At 39.2% G+C, this 16,436-nt stretch overlaps 2 protein-coding genes across 3 annotated transcripts; both read right to left on the bottom strand.

The window, feature by feature from the left end:
• Positions 1 to 3,416: 3,416 nt before the first annotated feature.
• hoxb7a (homeobox B7a) lies at positions 3,417 to 9,246 on the bottom strand. The gene is made up of 2 exons (XM_066698805.1): positions 8,220 to 9,246; positions 3,417 to 4,395 (listed from the first exon to the last, which is right to left on the bottom strand). The coding sequence occupies exons 1-2, from the start codon at positions 8,626 to 8,628 to the stop codon at positions 4,139 to 4,141; spliced, it is 666 nt and encodes a 221-aa protein (XP_066554902.1). The 5' UTR covers positions 8,629 to 9,246; the 3' UTR covers positions 3,417 to 4,138.
• Positions 9,247 to 10,262: 1,016 nt separating this feature from the next.
• Positions 10,263 to 15,660, bottom strand: hoxb8a (homeobox B8a). Of its 2 annotated transcripts, XM_066698803.1 has the most exons (3): positions 15,583 to 15,660; positions 11,964 to 12,774; positions 10,263 to 11,327 (listed from the first exon to the last, which is right to left on the bottom strand). In XM_066698803.1, exons 2-3 carry the CDS (start codon positions 12,385 to 12,387, stop codon positions 11,011 to 11,013), a joined length of 741 nt encoding a protein of 246 aa, XP_066554900.1. In that variant the 5' UTR covers positions 12,388 to 12,774; positions 15,583 to 15,660; the 3' UTR covers positions 10,263 to 11,010. The 2 variants fall into 2 exon arrangements, with proteins under 2 accessions (XP_066554900.1, XP_066554901.1); XM_066698804.1 differs by lacking the exon at positions 15,583 to 15,660 and having other exon boundaries at positions 10,263 to 11,324; positions 11,964 to 12,873.
• Positions 15,661 to 16,436: the final 776 nt, after the last annotated feature.

Genomic DNA, 16,436 nt, shown 5'->3' with positions numbered 1-16,436 from the left:
TTTGTTTTTGTTTTTTACTTAAGGACTCTAAGCTCTCAGTAGCGTCAGATTAACGCGCTGTTGTATATAGGAGACACTGAATGAATGAGCAGGCAAACGAGGGAGAGAGACACCAAATGTTGCAGCTGTGTTTAAATATAACCGGATGATGTTCGGGGAGAAAAGGAAAATAAAAGAGAGAGATCACCTTCCTTCAAAGTGAGGATCCTGGATGCATTTGAAAAATGAACCGAAAAGGATTATGGTTTTGATCTTTAAGCAATGCATCACATTATGAGATTAATTTGTGAGGACGTGATGGGGATTTTTCCTCGCTATTAGTCTTTTCAAGTCAAGTTTATCTAAACATTCCTACTCCCGTAAGCCCCCTTTTTTAGGTTATTAATCGCGAAGGTGCGGGGCTGTTTCTGTCTTCTACGGCTGCGTGAGACAGGCTGTGGAGAGTACAGGAATGTCGCAGAGCCGTGCGCCCCTTGATCAAGTATCCCACGTAAGAGGTGACCCAGGAGATCTTACAACAAGCCAACTGGCAGCACTGCGCCTCACCAAACACCGGAGCCTCCGCCAGGCTCGCCAAACAACACCAGCGCCTCGCCACAGACACTTACACTCAGCCACGAACAAGGCACACAATCAATACTGCCTCTCATTTCACCAAGGACCCCACAGTTTAAATAAACAAGTATGACGAATGAAGAGTAACAGAGCCTCTACGTCCAACAGTTAGACATCAAAATAACATCGATCTATATCGCAGTATCTGTCCATGTATTCTATTTATTCACACACATGTATATTTAAACACACACACACACACACATATACAAGCACATGTGATGAACGTCAGTCCGTTTCACTTATCACTCATTCACATAGAAAAGGAAAATGAATGAAACCGTGCCTTACCTGTGAGGATCATCCTTCACTCAGTCTCAGGACTCGCACACCAGGACTTGTGATTTTGTTTTCGCTTTGACATTCTTGTTGCTCCAGTCTGTCCAGCCATTAGTGTTGAAGCGGCAACTCTGACGCTGCTTGTCGCTGCTTCCTCCTCTGTCATTTACATTAGTAAAGGCGAGAAGGATCCCTATATGAAAAATGAGATCAGTTCTCCATCGTGCCCAGATTTCACGTCCCCCCTCCATTGCTGCGGAAATCCCAATCAAACCCGGCCACATTAGCATAGGCGAGCGAGAATACTGCTAGCCTGCTATATCTGTCTCTAGCAGGCGCCGAGGAACTCATCAAAGTTATGTTTTTTATTTATATAAATGAAAAAGAGCCAAGAACCTTTAAGGAGGACAGTGTTGCTACACAAGGTGCGGTGGCCAAAAGAATGCTGCAATATACCCACTTGGGAAATCATAAAAAGTTCATGTTCACGGTTAACCATCCACATGACCGTTCTCGGCCAATCCTAGAACCCAGCCACTCATAAAGTTCTATCACAAAGTTGTAAATTTTCATAAAACAACAAGGAATTTATTGCATTTCTTCATGACTGCTTTAGCAGCAGTCTTCAGTCCGTCGCCATCTTTTTCCTGCAAAACAAGAAGAACGTGAAGAATATATTAATATTTCTGAAAGAGTTTCATGCACCTAATGTGAGAGGATCGTTGCAATATGAACGACACAAACAGGACAGGGGGTTTACTATATCTGTAAGGTTTCTAAAACTAACATGGAAGGGTAATTGAGTTATTTGTTTTGTTAAACCATTGAGACAATGGTTTTTATTTTAATAGACAGGCCAAGTTATTATTTTGCAACTCTCTGTTAGAAATCTTTTTTTAAATACACATTTACACACTTTTCTAGTTTAATAACAATGATATTAATCACATTTACACCAACCATTTGCATTAATTATATATGTACAAACATACAAGAAAACAAGAGCAATAATGTGATACAAAGCTGTAGGAAGTGTATTTGTGCTTTTAAATGAGCGAGGAATCGGTGAAAACCTTCGTAAAATTCTGAGATTTTGTAGATTTTGCTTCATCAGGAAATTGTTAGCTTTTTGCAGAAATGCTGTATTAATACAATTTAGTGTTATTTATAGTAAGCAAACTAACATTTCCCCCTTACGCGTTTTGGAGCTGTATCGGGATCCCTTAGTCGGGAAAATACCTTTCTGCTGCTGGCGAAATAAACACAAACACCCTTCAGCCAAAATCACAGGAAAACAAACATTCCTCGCAGGTTCTGTTTTTGCAACATTAATACTGTTTTATATTTAACTCTCGTGGAAGAAAAATCACTGTTAACGCTGTTCAATTCAAAACAGTCAGATACGAATATATATATATATATATTTGAAATACAATTATATATGTGTGTGTAACTCTTTCGTCTAGACATAACGTGTAATAATGTATTAAAATTGTGTATATTGAAAGAAAACAATAATCCAATATATTTTGCTTTAAACCGCATTTTTTTGTTTGCTGGATTCGTTTTGTTTTATTCTGTTAGTTTATTTATTATTTTTGTATTATTATTTTAGCTGTATGTTGGTTAATACTGATTTATCAGTAAAGGAAAGGTTTTCTGTTTTTAAATGTGTTTTGAAGTTTAACCACGATAAACGTTTCTATCTATTTTTCTTTTATTTCAGCTTATGTTTTTCAAGCTCTGTATGTTGTTATAACGGGGAAGCATTAGGTTTGTGCAAAGAGGCCCAAAAAACAGGGGTGAACAGAAAGGAAAATGTGAAACCAACATTTTGTTTTGTAAACTCCTTGTGAAACTCTCGCCTTCTCTGTGGGCGACCTGTTTTAAAACTGACTCTTTTTTTCTTTCCTCCTTTCTTTCATACATTCTGTCTCCATCTCGCTGTTATTTAGTTTTTTGTCGCAGTAATTTCCGGGTTTTATTGATGCTGTAAAAGCATTACAGCCCTCAATAAAGCAATCCAGGGAAGCGGCCATAGACACCAAAACCGGCCGGGCAGAGGGCCGCAGTTGCCAGTTCTTCACGGAGAAGAGAAAACGCAGGGAAAAGGGAAAACAAAATAAATTTACCAAATATAAAGAAATATGTTTTTAGATCGAAATATTTTTGTTTAAATTGCAGTCATTTTTGAAATGTATTGAACAGAGGTTTCAACATTGTCGTGTGTTCAAAGGTATGTCCTCGTACGATCATACATAGGTACTGAATAATGCTCAGTGTTATAAATATTTTTTTATCGTAAGGATGTTGTGTGTAAAATATCTATGCTTGGGATGAATAAGTAGATAGTTGTATTTGTATAGATTGCCACAGAATCGTATCTGGTTAAGAGCGATAGTTCCCGCATTGATATACCTCACAGCTTATACGCTTTTATAGGCCCGTGTGTACTTGTAGTATGTAGACGTGAATTTAAGCAGAAGAAAAATAATAAAACAACTGGAAAACACACGTTTTGTTTTTCACAATTATTTAATTCATCACATCACAAAAAGAAGAAAAATAATCCTACACCTTGTGGTCCACTGTACAGTTTGTATCATGTACACCGAAAAACGCTTTTCTTCAATACAAAAAATAAAAAAATAAACACTTACAGAAAAAGGGGGAAAACAACGACATATATACACAATTACACAGAAGTGCATTTCTTTATTTATGTACACCTCTCTTCGTATGCTGCAAAATACACGATCACTGACTCAAATATCTTCAGTACATTTGCGTTTATTTTCCTGATGAAGGTGCTGCTACACGAACAATTACAAAGACAGAGTTATATATACTAACTGACTTTCCTTAAGGAGGACACACGCAATACTAACTTTTACATCATAATAAAAACAGATAAAATATTGATTTATTTTAGGCTTCCTCTTGACGTAATTAAACTACAGTTTCATAGGTAGACATTGTCCCTAAATGTACAAAACAAGAAGCATAATAGGTAGTATTGTATGTTTTCTCAGTGTTATACAAAATGGGGAGGATGCAATTCCCTCATTCACTATGTTACCAGTCTTGTGGTCATGTATTCATTGTCATTTCGTATTTTCCTTATGTGTGTGTAGTTTGGATAGTGTGTGTGAGTGTGTGTGAGTGTGAGTGTGTGTGAGTGTGTGAGTGTGAGTGTGTCTGATTGTGTGTGTGTGAGAGAGAGGGTGGAAGAGTCCTTCTTTCTTTACTCTTCCTCCTCCTCGTCCTCTGCTTCGGGTTTGTCCTCAGTGGACGGGCTCTGGTCGGTGGTTTTGTTTTCTTTCTTCCATTTCATCCTCCGGTTCTGAAACCAGATTTTAATCTGTCGTTCCGTGAGGCACAGAGCGTGTGCGATCTCGATCCTGCGCCGCCTGGTCAGGTAGCGATTGAAGTGAAACTCCTTCTCCAGCTCGAGAGTCTGATAGCGGGTGTAGGTCTGTCGTCCCCTCTTCCTATCTGTACCTGTGGAAGAGAATAATAATCATAATCATCATGATAATAATTATAATGTTATAATATTATAACTCCTTGTTTCAATGTTCTGCCTTCTGTTTTTAATGTGCATATTTTTAAAGAATGTATCATAAATGTGAATGTGTGACTGATTATACAATAATAATACTAAACGTTATATATTTAAATGTATATACTTTCTATGATTCTGAATATCTTTGACGCAGCAGTTTTGAACACAAGACCGCAGAACAGCATTAATGCCCATTTTAACATCTATAGCTCATTTCATTGCAATCTTTCACACAGTCTGAACTCGATGGAAAAATCACTTTTTTCTGCACGTGTCTGTGTCTACAATTGCATGCACAAATTTAGTCATATTGTACTCTTTACAATTACTATAATATTAAAAGCTGCACTTTTTACGGCACTTAAATATCTGATTATGTATTCGAACGTGAAAGACTCTTCTTTCTGTCTTGGTTATTATTATTATTATTATTATTATTATTATTATTATTACTGTATTATTATTACTATATGAAAATATGTTGTTTCTTTTTGGTTGTTAAATATTATAAGTAAACAATATTTACATATTGTTATATGTATCCAACAGAATCACATCTAAGCTTCATACACGTTATGAAACCTTTAAAATGTCTTGGTTCTCTGGTTGCTTACAATGGAATTGACTGTGTATTAAGTCCCCTGCTGCTGTGATATTATACCACTGCTAACTAAAACACTCACACAAACACACACACACACACACACACACACACACACACACACACACACACACACACACACACACACACACTCACATATGTATAGATAGACATAGATATAGAAGGGGGTAGATATATAACGCATGTTTTAGTGCCAGTTTGTGTAAATGAAATAAACCGATTAAAACAAATGGCTTTTATGTCGAGTGTGCCAGGGCTTGTACCCGTTTTACAAAAAGATCTTCCTGTATCAACAAGTTCAATAATGTATTTAAGGACGGCAGCAAAATGTCCGCAAACCCAGATTTGAGGGCAGATATGGAAGATTATTTTCCTGCTTTCATCGGGAAGAATTTAATCCATTAGCAAAGCCCTGTGTGGCATGCGTTCATAAAAATTACCCCGACAGAGTGACATCTCAACAGTGAGCTGCACTGTGCGCTGTAAATGGCCGAATCTTTACGTACTTCCGTCGTCGAGTGCAGCAACGAATTGAAAGAGGTGCAGAGAGAGGAGCAGGGCAGCTGCGTCTTCCCTTCTTCTCGCCAGTGTGTATCCAGACCCCGCCGCCCTAGCGCGGCCGAGTGGGTCTCATTCTGGCTTCCGCTGCAGCCAGCGTGGTGAAGTGCATAAAATAATTGTTCACTTATTTATTTGTAAGATTCTAGTTTTGCCATGTCTAATTCAGCAACTGAAAAACACATCTGTATACTGTGTCAAATTATTGAAATAGCCTACAATTAAAAAACAGACACACGTACAGACATCTTAAAGCAAAACAACCCAAAAAAGTTGTTTTCTTTCTTTCAATCCGTGAGTTGCTAAAATTTGATTAAAAAAAAAAAGTTAATTTGAGAGCAGCAGCTGTTGTCCAATGGGGTGTGTGTGTCGGTGTGAAATGAAGGCTGTAAACCCGCTGAGGGAAGAGACACTAAATTTAAGTGAGTTTAGACTGCTGCGCGTTTTCACCACACTTTAATGTTTTAGAGTATTTTACCGAGTATGTTGAGTCCTACGTGAACCTCTCAACAGCCATAATCTGCTGATCTATAACCTACAGACACAGCATGCTGCCTATAAGAGCAACTGGATCAGACATGTTCAATTCTGGAACGCACACAATTTCCCGACCAGCTGGAATCAAATATGGAAATCTCGACGCTCTCTGCTTCTGCTCTCTATAATTCTTCTGAAAGTGAACTGCGGTGTGAAGGCCTTGGGTTGTTATTAATGTCGACCCTAATAAATTTTAAACTGTAAATATCACATACAAATTATATATATAACAAAAAAATAAAGCATGCAGGCCTACTGGCGTTGTACACCCAAGGTTTGGTGTGAGTTGTACGCATTCATTCGCATTCACAGAACAGCTGTTAAAGAGGTTCAGAGACTGTTGCAGAACATTATTGAAAGTCTTGTACACAACTGCATCTGAATCCTCCGAGTAACTGTAGCACGGGCTCTTCTATCGCCGTCAGTCATCTAGCACTGTGCTCCTGCAGAATGAACTGGAAAGTGCACAGGCCTCCTTACGAAGCCTACACTGGAGTATTATTATTATTATTATTATTATTATTATTATTATTATTATTATTATTATTATTATTATGTGCACTAGATGAAACTCGGGAGGATTTAGATCTAAAGGAACGAAATGCTGGATCCCATTGCCAAACTAGAAAACATATAGAAAGTTTTCAAAGGCGAGATTTGAGCACAAATTGGATAAAATGATGAAGCATCTTTAGGAACGAGGCGAAGCAGGAATGCTTTCTAGGTTGGAAGCTCAGCTGGAAATGTGTGGTAAAGCGTAGGTGTTTATAAATGTCCTAAGACGAGCTAATGAAGATGTATCTGTTTTTAAACTATTTAGTGTTGCTGTATTATTACCCCGGCGGCTAACGAGGGAGGGAAGTGCTGTTTGTTGACAATCTACTGTTACTAACTTCGTGCGGACGCGGGCCAAGATTCCTGCGCAGCGCCGATTACAGTGGGAGAAAATCCTCAGAGCTAATTAATCACCACTTTTAAAATACACCTGGGCGACGGCGGCTCGCAGAGGCTTTCTGGGGCTCGGGGGGCTCTCAGAGACTGAATCACGCGTAACAACACACTCCCCAACATGCCCCACCGCTGCTCGCACCCCCAACCACGATCATTTAAAAAGGTCTCTGCGTTTGGCTACATATAGATTGATTAAATGTGCTTGTGCAGGACTGCGTCGCATAGTGAACGCAAAATATAAACAGTCATTTCCTCACAGATTCACGGCACTGATGGCACAAGATACAACACCCATACACACACACACTGCCTTCACATCAAAGCCAGAGGACGGCTTAACATTTACTGCTACACGTTTCACTCGCCCGCCTCCACCATGAAGAGGATTAGTAAATACAAAACGTACACTCCTTAAAAGAAAAAAAAAACGCCAAATCATGCAGAGCACTTGTTGCCATAAGGAACGGAAGTGATCAATTATTATTACGTTACTATGTTTATGTTATACAATTAAACACCTGCATCGGATCCGAAATAACGCGAGGTTGTTTTTGTCAGAAGTGGAGAATGTCTGGTCTGTCAGGCTGCCAGCTTATAAAAGGGTCACTTAGCAATTGCAATAGAAAGAAAAACACATTTGGAAAAAAAATCATGCATACAAGATCTGTGTGTGTGTGTGTGTGTGTGTGTGTGTGCGGGAGGGGGTTGAGGTGGTGGTGGGTGGTTAACTGTTCAGAAAAAAAAGGTCTTCAATAAGATACAAATTGAATTAAACGCTCTGGTTTCTTCTTGTCCATTTCCACACCAAGAGCAAAAGACTCGTCTAGAGAATCCAGTGCCTCCTTTTGCATGGTACTATCTAATGAATATGCAAGGACTCAAATTATAGCTTTATGGGGGTCGTATAGCAATAAAAGATCAGCTTTAGCAAAACGTCATAGAGGAGACCGGGAAAAGGCGACCTGTCACTACGCAATAATAATACTAATACAACAATAACAATTTAAACCGTTCTACCCGGAGAGCTTTTTTTTTCCCTTCCAATTTTAAAACAAATATTTCTCTCTCTCTCCCTCTCTCTCTCTCACATACCTGTACTTCTCATCCAAGGGTAGATGCGGAAGTTGGCTTCATTCTGCTGCTCACAGTCCCGCTGCTCCGCTTTGCTGCTGCAGGTCTGCTTGGCTGGGTCCCCGGCGCACATCACGGGCAGGTTCTGGTCAAAGGGGGAGCAGTGCATGTTGAAGGAGCCCGCGTTGAGGCCATAGCTGGCGGAGTACACGCTCTGGTTTGGGGGGTGCATGCTGCCGCCGCTGCTGTAGAGACCCGGCATTGAGCTGGAGAAGGCAGTGCCACCGGACCCCGAGACATAGCCGCTGGCTCGCTGGGAATTGGACGCAAAAGCGCAAGAAGTTTGCTCGGGAAATACCCCGGTTGGGAAAACCGAACTCGCAGCTTGATATTTGGAAAATAAAGCATTCGCATAATACAATGAACTCATAATTTGGCCGGGTGATTTGTAGGCCGGGACGTTTTAGTGTCGGTTTTACGAGGTACCGTGATATATTACGGAATTAGAGTCCAGATTTACACCAAAAAGCACCCCTTTTTCCTCGGGGGCCACGTGATAACGGACACGTGATTTACTCAGCTCCAATGGAAAGGGGGCTTCCCACCGCTCCAGTAATGTGGAAAATGTGTAGTACGGCTTAGATTTATATATATTAAAAAAAATGTTAAATAATTTACGTTACGTAACCTAAAGAACCAAATACGCAAAAGGTAAGAATGAGCAAACATAAATCGATACGCTATACCCTGTGTTGTAATCCGTTCTGCCCGGTGCAAGGAGATAGGAGTGGGGATAAATGGTGGGAGGGGGGAGCGGGAAGTAAGGGGGGGCTAAAAAGAAATCTCAGATTTAAGAATGTGCCCCCACTCTTTGTCAAGCTCCACATAAATAAAGAGAAACCTATTTATTTCGGTATCGATTTTCCCTACAAAATATCTTCCAGGTCTGACTCCGAGTCCTCTGCCACTGTCGTGCCTGGCGTGTGTCTGTGCTGCTCTGGCCGCCAGTGTGTCTGTGCGTTCCGGGTCCTGCTTAAGTTAATGAGTCAGACACTCTGACCGGAGTTGCTGCCTGTGCGCATCTCTCTGCTCCCAGTCACACAAAGAGTCATGATTCCTCGCTCCTGATGTGACACTGTGTATACCTCCAGTAGCACCGTGACGCACACGGCCAGGATAACCTAAACAGCATCGAGACTGTTTAAACACGGGCGTGCTGCTCTTTGGGAACTATTCCCGGGCAGAGCCTCCGACACATTCGACATTTCAGATCAGCGATGGATTAAAAAATCCTTGCGCTCAGGCCTATAAGATGCATATATAATGTATTTGAGCACACAGAAAAAAAATGTTCAAACAGGGACAGAGCAGTTGTGTGTGTTTGTGTGTGTGTGCACTTGTCTGCGGATGTGAAAATAAAACGGCACAATAATGTATTTTGTTAACACTTAACTGTGATAGTATTTTTATTTTATTTTTTATTAACATAGTGGTTCTGTTGGCCCTGTTTGAACATGAAATGTGACCGTTCTGTTTGTTTTAAAATGTAATCTTTGTTATGATATTTGTTTTCAATTAAAGAATGATCGGTATTATAAGTCAATGGACGACTGTCAGCTGCGTTCGCAAATGTTTACAGTATGGCTTACCATGCGATTAATCTTCCATCCTCTCTACACATTCGTCAATACGAAGTTAAGCCATATGACGGATGACAAGTTCGAGCCTGTGTGGCTTTTTTGGAATTATCCAAAAATAAATCAAGTATAAAATAATTATACTTATTCAAGCTCTCCTACCTTGCTACTTTGAAATAGGTAATAAAATGACTTACTGTACAGCAATAAAGCACAACATTCGTACCAGTTCAACTAGGCCTCTTTATTTACGTGGTGGCAGAGGCGCGCTGTGCTGGACGCCGAGGGTCGTGTGGTTATATTTGTCTGTTTCTCCTCTCATGGCTGGGGAAGGGGAATATCCGTGAAGTGACAAGAGTCGATTCAAACACCCTGCTCGACCACCGCAGCCCCCTCGGAGGAAATGAGCCAGAGAACAGCCATGATGTCACGGATTCTCGCTTGTAAACTTTATTGTGCCGCTCTCTTCCGCCGCTTCCAGGTTTAGACAATAGAACAAAGTAGTGACGAACAATAAAGCATATCATCAAGTCCCCATAAACTAATTCACGAGTACAGTATACATTCTGTTTCACAGTAAACAAAGGATCACTTTACAGCCTTTTTTATTATTATTTTTTTGCACTGTGCGCATGCTTACCCCAAAAAACGAAAACAACAAAATATCGTTAATCAAACAGACTAATTAAAGACAAACAATAAAGAGAGATAACCTACAGCATAAATAGGCAGTTTCATGTTGTTGGGAATTCATTATTCGCTACGTTATTATCATAACATGAAGGAGAACAATTAAAAGTGCACCATTTAACTTAATAAACCTATACAGCTGCCAAATGTAATAGTTAATGATATTCTAACAATAAAATGTTCCACATTAATTGTTCCACAAATAAGAGAAAGCTATTTCTTGTTACACTACAATATATTCCAACATCCGGTAAAAAGTAGAAATGCTTATTTCCCCAGGTCTTACAGTTGCAGTTTCGTCAAATGAATTTACAATTCACACAACTCATCCTGTTTCCAGTTCTTTCGGCTATATGCTTCTCCATCATTTTACACAAGGAACAATCATTAGACGACTTCAGTGTTGCTCAAACAGAAAACACATTGTTTTCTCCGTCTCCCTCTCTCCCCCTGTGTCTCTGGTGTTCATCTTAGTGTTAGTTGTCCTACATTTGTTTCTCTTTGTCACCGTCTTCCTCCGCCGTCTCCCCCACCTCGCCTTGGTCCTTCTCTTTCTTCTGTTTCTCTATTTCTTCCTGCTCCGATTTGCTGCTGGGAAATTTGTCTTTGTTGTTCTCCTTTTTCCACTTCATCCTTCTGTTCTGAAACCAGATTTTGACCTGCCGCTCGGTCAGTCCCAAGGCGTGCGATACCTCGATCCGCCGCTTGCGCGTCAGGTAGGGATTAAACAGAAACTCCTTCTCCAGCTCCAGGGTCTGGTAGCGACTGTAGGTCTGCCGGCCTCGCCTCCGTCCGGCAGCTACTGGGAAGAGAACAGGGCACACGTTTAAGAAAAATGCGTATCGGAGCCTACACAAAGCTTCAAACCGCCTCCCCACACCCCTTCTTACAGACAATCAATCCAGCTTAGCTCCACAATTAATAATGTAATACAGTAAGACAAGCCTTTGGTATTTAATTGTTTATGATGCATGTGGTTATACACACACAGCCTATATACAGACCTTCATAAAGAAGCACACATCCATGTATACTAAAATTATATATCTAACTATCCATCTCTGTATATGAACAAGCTAGGTTACACACATCAGATGCAGTTACTCTAAAGGGAGCTAACCTATATAATATGTAGGTAGTTTCGAACCATAAAAAGTGCAGTAAAACTTTCACAATAAAAGTATAGAAGAAGTAGCTGTCCAGTGACCCGCACATGAAGGAAAAGCTGCTCCAGGAGACAGAGCCCCCTTTCTCCCAGGGTCGTTAAACTATAAAGTGATTCACAAGTTTGGACACCATAAAACAGTAAACGTGCTATTGTTTCTATTTTCACACACAGGAAATGCGTCCTGTGTGGTTGCCGAGCAGTTTTTTTTCTTTCTGGGGGGAGCTACCCTTCTCTAAACCCGCCGTTGCATTACATTTTGTTCCGTCTCACCTTGGGGTCTCATCCATGGGAAGAGTTGTGTGGGAGAGGGGCTCTGCTCTGTGCTTTCTGTCTCCTCCCCAATGCTGTTCGCTGCCAGCTTGCAGTCGCTGTACTGGACTAGATCTGTATCTTGAGTCCCGAAAAGCGTTTGCCTTTGCAGAGCGTCGTATCCATAGAAATTGCCCGGCTCTCCGTGGCAGGTCACGGCGCAGGGATTCTGTTGGTAAGGCGTCGTGGAGAGGGTGGAAGCGCCGTGGTGGTAAAACTCCTGAATCTGAGATGGGTGTTGAAAAGTTCCACCGGTACCAGGTCCATAAACAACAGTGGGTCTACTTCCGAGGTCTTGTGCAAACCCACACTCGTAATAATTGGGACGTAGAGAATCGCCACTTTTGTATTTGGAGAAAAGAGAGTTGACAAAATATGAGCTCATCTTTTTGTTGTTGTTGCTGTTGTTTGTTTCGTCTTTAAGAGCCGCAGGTTCTCATATGAGGAACAAGAAGAGCACCGCGTTTTTTCTCGGGGTTTGCAGAACCCTCACTCAAGGATTCCCAGTATCTTTTTTAATGTATTAATTTTAAGCACCCTTTTAAAATTTCAAGCCACTATCACGCCGACTTCCATAAAATCTCTGCTACTCAAGTGTCCCTGCATTACAATTCCAGTAAGGGGTGCCAGTTCATAAACAGTTTTCTGTGATTTACTCCGTCGCAAATGACTTGTTTCATATTTTGCAGTGTCTTTTCACGATAATTTGCATCTATTATCGCATCCTCATCCCATTGGCTTCGGCATTTCCACACGGACACTGCACTGCGCGCTTGTGATATGGAGAGAGTGAGAGAATGAAAAAGGGAGAAAAAGAGAAAGGAAGAGGGAGAGAGAGAGAGAGAGAGAGAGAGAGAGAGAGAGAGAGGGGAGAGAGGGAGAGAAGGGGGGTGAGAGGGAGAGGAGGGGAGAATATGCGCATTAATATATTCAACCGGGTTAGTTAATGAGATATCTGCCGCTTCGCATCAAATCCAATACATACGCCACCTCCCCAAAAGATTGATTTTTAGGGAGTAGATAATAGGCAACCTAAAAGGATGCACACTTAGTCGTTAATTTTGAAATTCTAACGAGGTGGATTCGCCTTTTTTTAAATGTCAGGGTCGCATTGGCAAATTGTAAAAGTACACGACTTAATTGCTATCAGTTTTAACAGGTCCAATAAATGTAATTGGCGTTCTAGAACAACACGTCAAAGCATCGAACTCCACCGGTTAGACCGTGTTCGAGACAAACGAGGTAGTCATATTTAACATTTTAATGATCATATTTTTATAAATATGTTATTGATAAAGATTTAAAGACCGAGGAAAGTGAAACTGCTGCTGCTATAATAGACAAAGCGGCTGTAAACGGTTTAACAAACTATAAAATGTAATAAACGCCAAGGTTGTTTGTTGTTTATACCGTGTACAGAGAGAGGGGGAAAAAGCTGTTAAGATTTTATGAGGTTCTACGACTAGCACTATAAAATAAAGGTTTCACTTGGAACCGTCCCATTGATGGCGAAATCTTCAAGTATTTAATTGTCATTTTATTGTGTTTTCAATACGGAGCATCATTGATATGTGTTTGGTTATAGTAAAGCCGATAGTTTAACCCTTTAATGTTTACAAAAACTTCCCAAAGAGGAGCACTTTGTATTGTATTTAATATTGATTTACTAATATACATACTCAAACGTAGTAAAACGTGAGTTGTTTTAAGTTCATATTAATGAAGAACAAATACGCTTTTAATAACTGTATACATAGTCTAATCATACACACACACACACACACACACACACACACACACACACACACACACACACACACATATATATATATAAGTATTTTCTCGTTGCATTTGAGAGTTGCACACCCCGCAGTTCTTGCATTGAAAAAACAAAAGCACAATTCGGGATTTGACGAGGGAATTCATTTATTTGTTGTCAGCGTTTTGCACTTTTTCCCTAAATTTGGAAAGACATATGGTGATAATTAGGAGGCGATTCTTATACAGGATAATATTGCTGAATGGACAAAACAACTAAGGAGAAACACGACGAGGGATTATTCACTGGGTGTCAGTGAACACTTAATAATGAGATCACTGGAAATATGTATACGACTTGGGGATGTCTATCTATCTATCTATCTATCTATCTATCTATCTATCTATCTATCTATCCTCTTCTCTCTCTCCCCCCTCTCTCTAAATATATAATGCGTGTGTATCTATCTATCTTCTCTCTCTATATGTGTGTGTATCTATCTACCCCTCTCTCTATATATTTATAAACATATGTGTTTACACACACTCGCATATAGGCACACAGAGAGATTTGAATAGATAGATACATAGATTTTTCTATATCAAATTGCACTTCTTGTTTATTTGTTTTGTGTTTTTTCATGTACTGTATGTTAGACTTGTTACATTTATTTCCGTTTATTTTAACTACAGAGAGGGCCTGCAGAGCATACATTTAAAGAAATCTCTCACCAGTGTTTTCGTAGGTAGCCCTATATTTATGCGGGCACATTACTGCAAAACGCACTAATAGACATCACTCCTTGAAGAACTGTAGAAAATACTGATTCTTGTACCTGTATTTTCGGTTACCAAAAATGAAACACAGTGTTTTTTAGTGCTCACTGAGGCATTTTTAACTGTTATGTGCTAAATATCACGTTCTATAACACGCTGTTCAAAAGTGTTATTTCAGTTGATTACCTTTGTAAAAAAATGTTTTAACTAGTTGTCTAAGTTATTATATGTATTAATGTAATTAATTATTTACTTCAATTAAAGAGGCCAAATACTTGAAGAATAAAACATACATTCAATACCATTGCAGTACTGAAAACAAGGCTTTGACAAGCACAGTGAAAGAACGATTTTAATGCGTACTTGTGTGATTTTAATACAACGTTTCGTATATTAATTTGATTAATTTCCCCCCTACTGTCTTAACGTTCGATTTTAAGTCATTTGAATTATATCAATTTTAAATATTTAATATTTTAAATACATTTGCTTGTATATTAGTATTATACATACTAAGCAACCATTATATAAAAAGCAGATTATTATTATCACTATTGTTTGCAATGGTTCATTTTTAAATGTATGAATCGAGCTTTACGTTTGTGAAGATTTTAAATACAGATTTTTTTTTAACTCTATAGGCATTTTCTTTTATATTCATTTTTGAAAACTATTTTAAACACATACTAAAGTTTTTAATAAACAAACACGTCAATACAGATGTGGTATTATTAGCATACACAGCACTGAACCCAACTTCTGGGACGTTTTGCAGAAGCTTGTTATTAAACTATATAAACGCAACATAAAACGCTCTATTGAAAGAAGGGCTGAGTATTTTCATTTATATACGTCGTATACAATGTTACGCTTTTTGCACTCAAGTGAGAACACATGCACAGACACAACAAATAAAACAAACGTGTTTTCCAATACAAAAAGTAACATCCAATTTACCCAGCAAGAATCACTATAACCGGGGAAAATTAACACATTACGTATATTAAGTCTTAAATATATTAAATCTGTTAATTGAATCGCTTACTTGTCCAGAGAAAAACGAAGGATTACACATGCTGTGACATTCCCTGCATTGCCCCTGAACAGAAGAAGAGATTTTGTTGGTTATCAAGTTTAGCAGAGTGTGAAACTAGCTATCTGGGGTCATAACAGACTTCCGGTTCCACCGAGAAAACAGGGGGCGCCTCGTTTCAGTGGAGCAATATCGCCATCGTGTGGCACAGATGTAAAAATACGTGCGGTCTAATTACCCGATTAAACTAGAATTTAATGGACAAAGATACATTGTATTTCTTAGTGTGGGAATTAAGTGAACAGAAGTATACGCCAAATATAATTTTAAATGCCACGCATTTCGTGTGCAAACTAATAGCAAATTTTACGTGTCCACAACAATGCTGTAGTATGCAAACAAACATAACTATCAGTGATCTGGGGTGACATGAATTAATGTCTTAAATAAGAAAATGTCACTTGTTGTTATCTCTTGAATGTCGTTAAGTACAAGCGTGCTTATGTATATCTTCACATATCAAATAACTTATGTGTATGTGGGTGATACTGTTTAAGGGATAGGGATATTCAAAATTACATGTAATGGCATGGTGATATTATTATCATTACTACTACTATTGATATTACCATAATATAATTACTATTTTAATCTAATTTACTTTTTATTTTATTCTCCAACATACAACTAAAAGCGGTTGCAAAATAATAGGAATGAAAATGAGATACGAGAAAAAGAAAAGAGAGAAAGACAGAAAGTAAGAGAAAGAGAAAAGGCCCGAACGCTTCTTTTGAAATCTGCTATTGTTTCTCAACCAGAAACTAAACAATCGGGCATTCTGCTACAAAATGGAGACCAAAGCTCGG

Source organism: Amia ocellicauda, chromosome 3 (genome assembly GCF_036373705.1).
Source record: "Amia ocellicauda isolate fAmiCal2 chromosome 3, fAmiCal2.hap1, whole genome shotgun sequence".
Taxonomy (NCBI): domain Eukaryota; kingdom Metazoa; phylum Chordata; class Actinopteri; order Amiiformes; family Amiidae; genus Amia; species Amia ocellicauda.
This window is presented reverse-complemented; position numbering and strand designations above follow the sequence as displayed.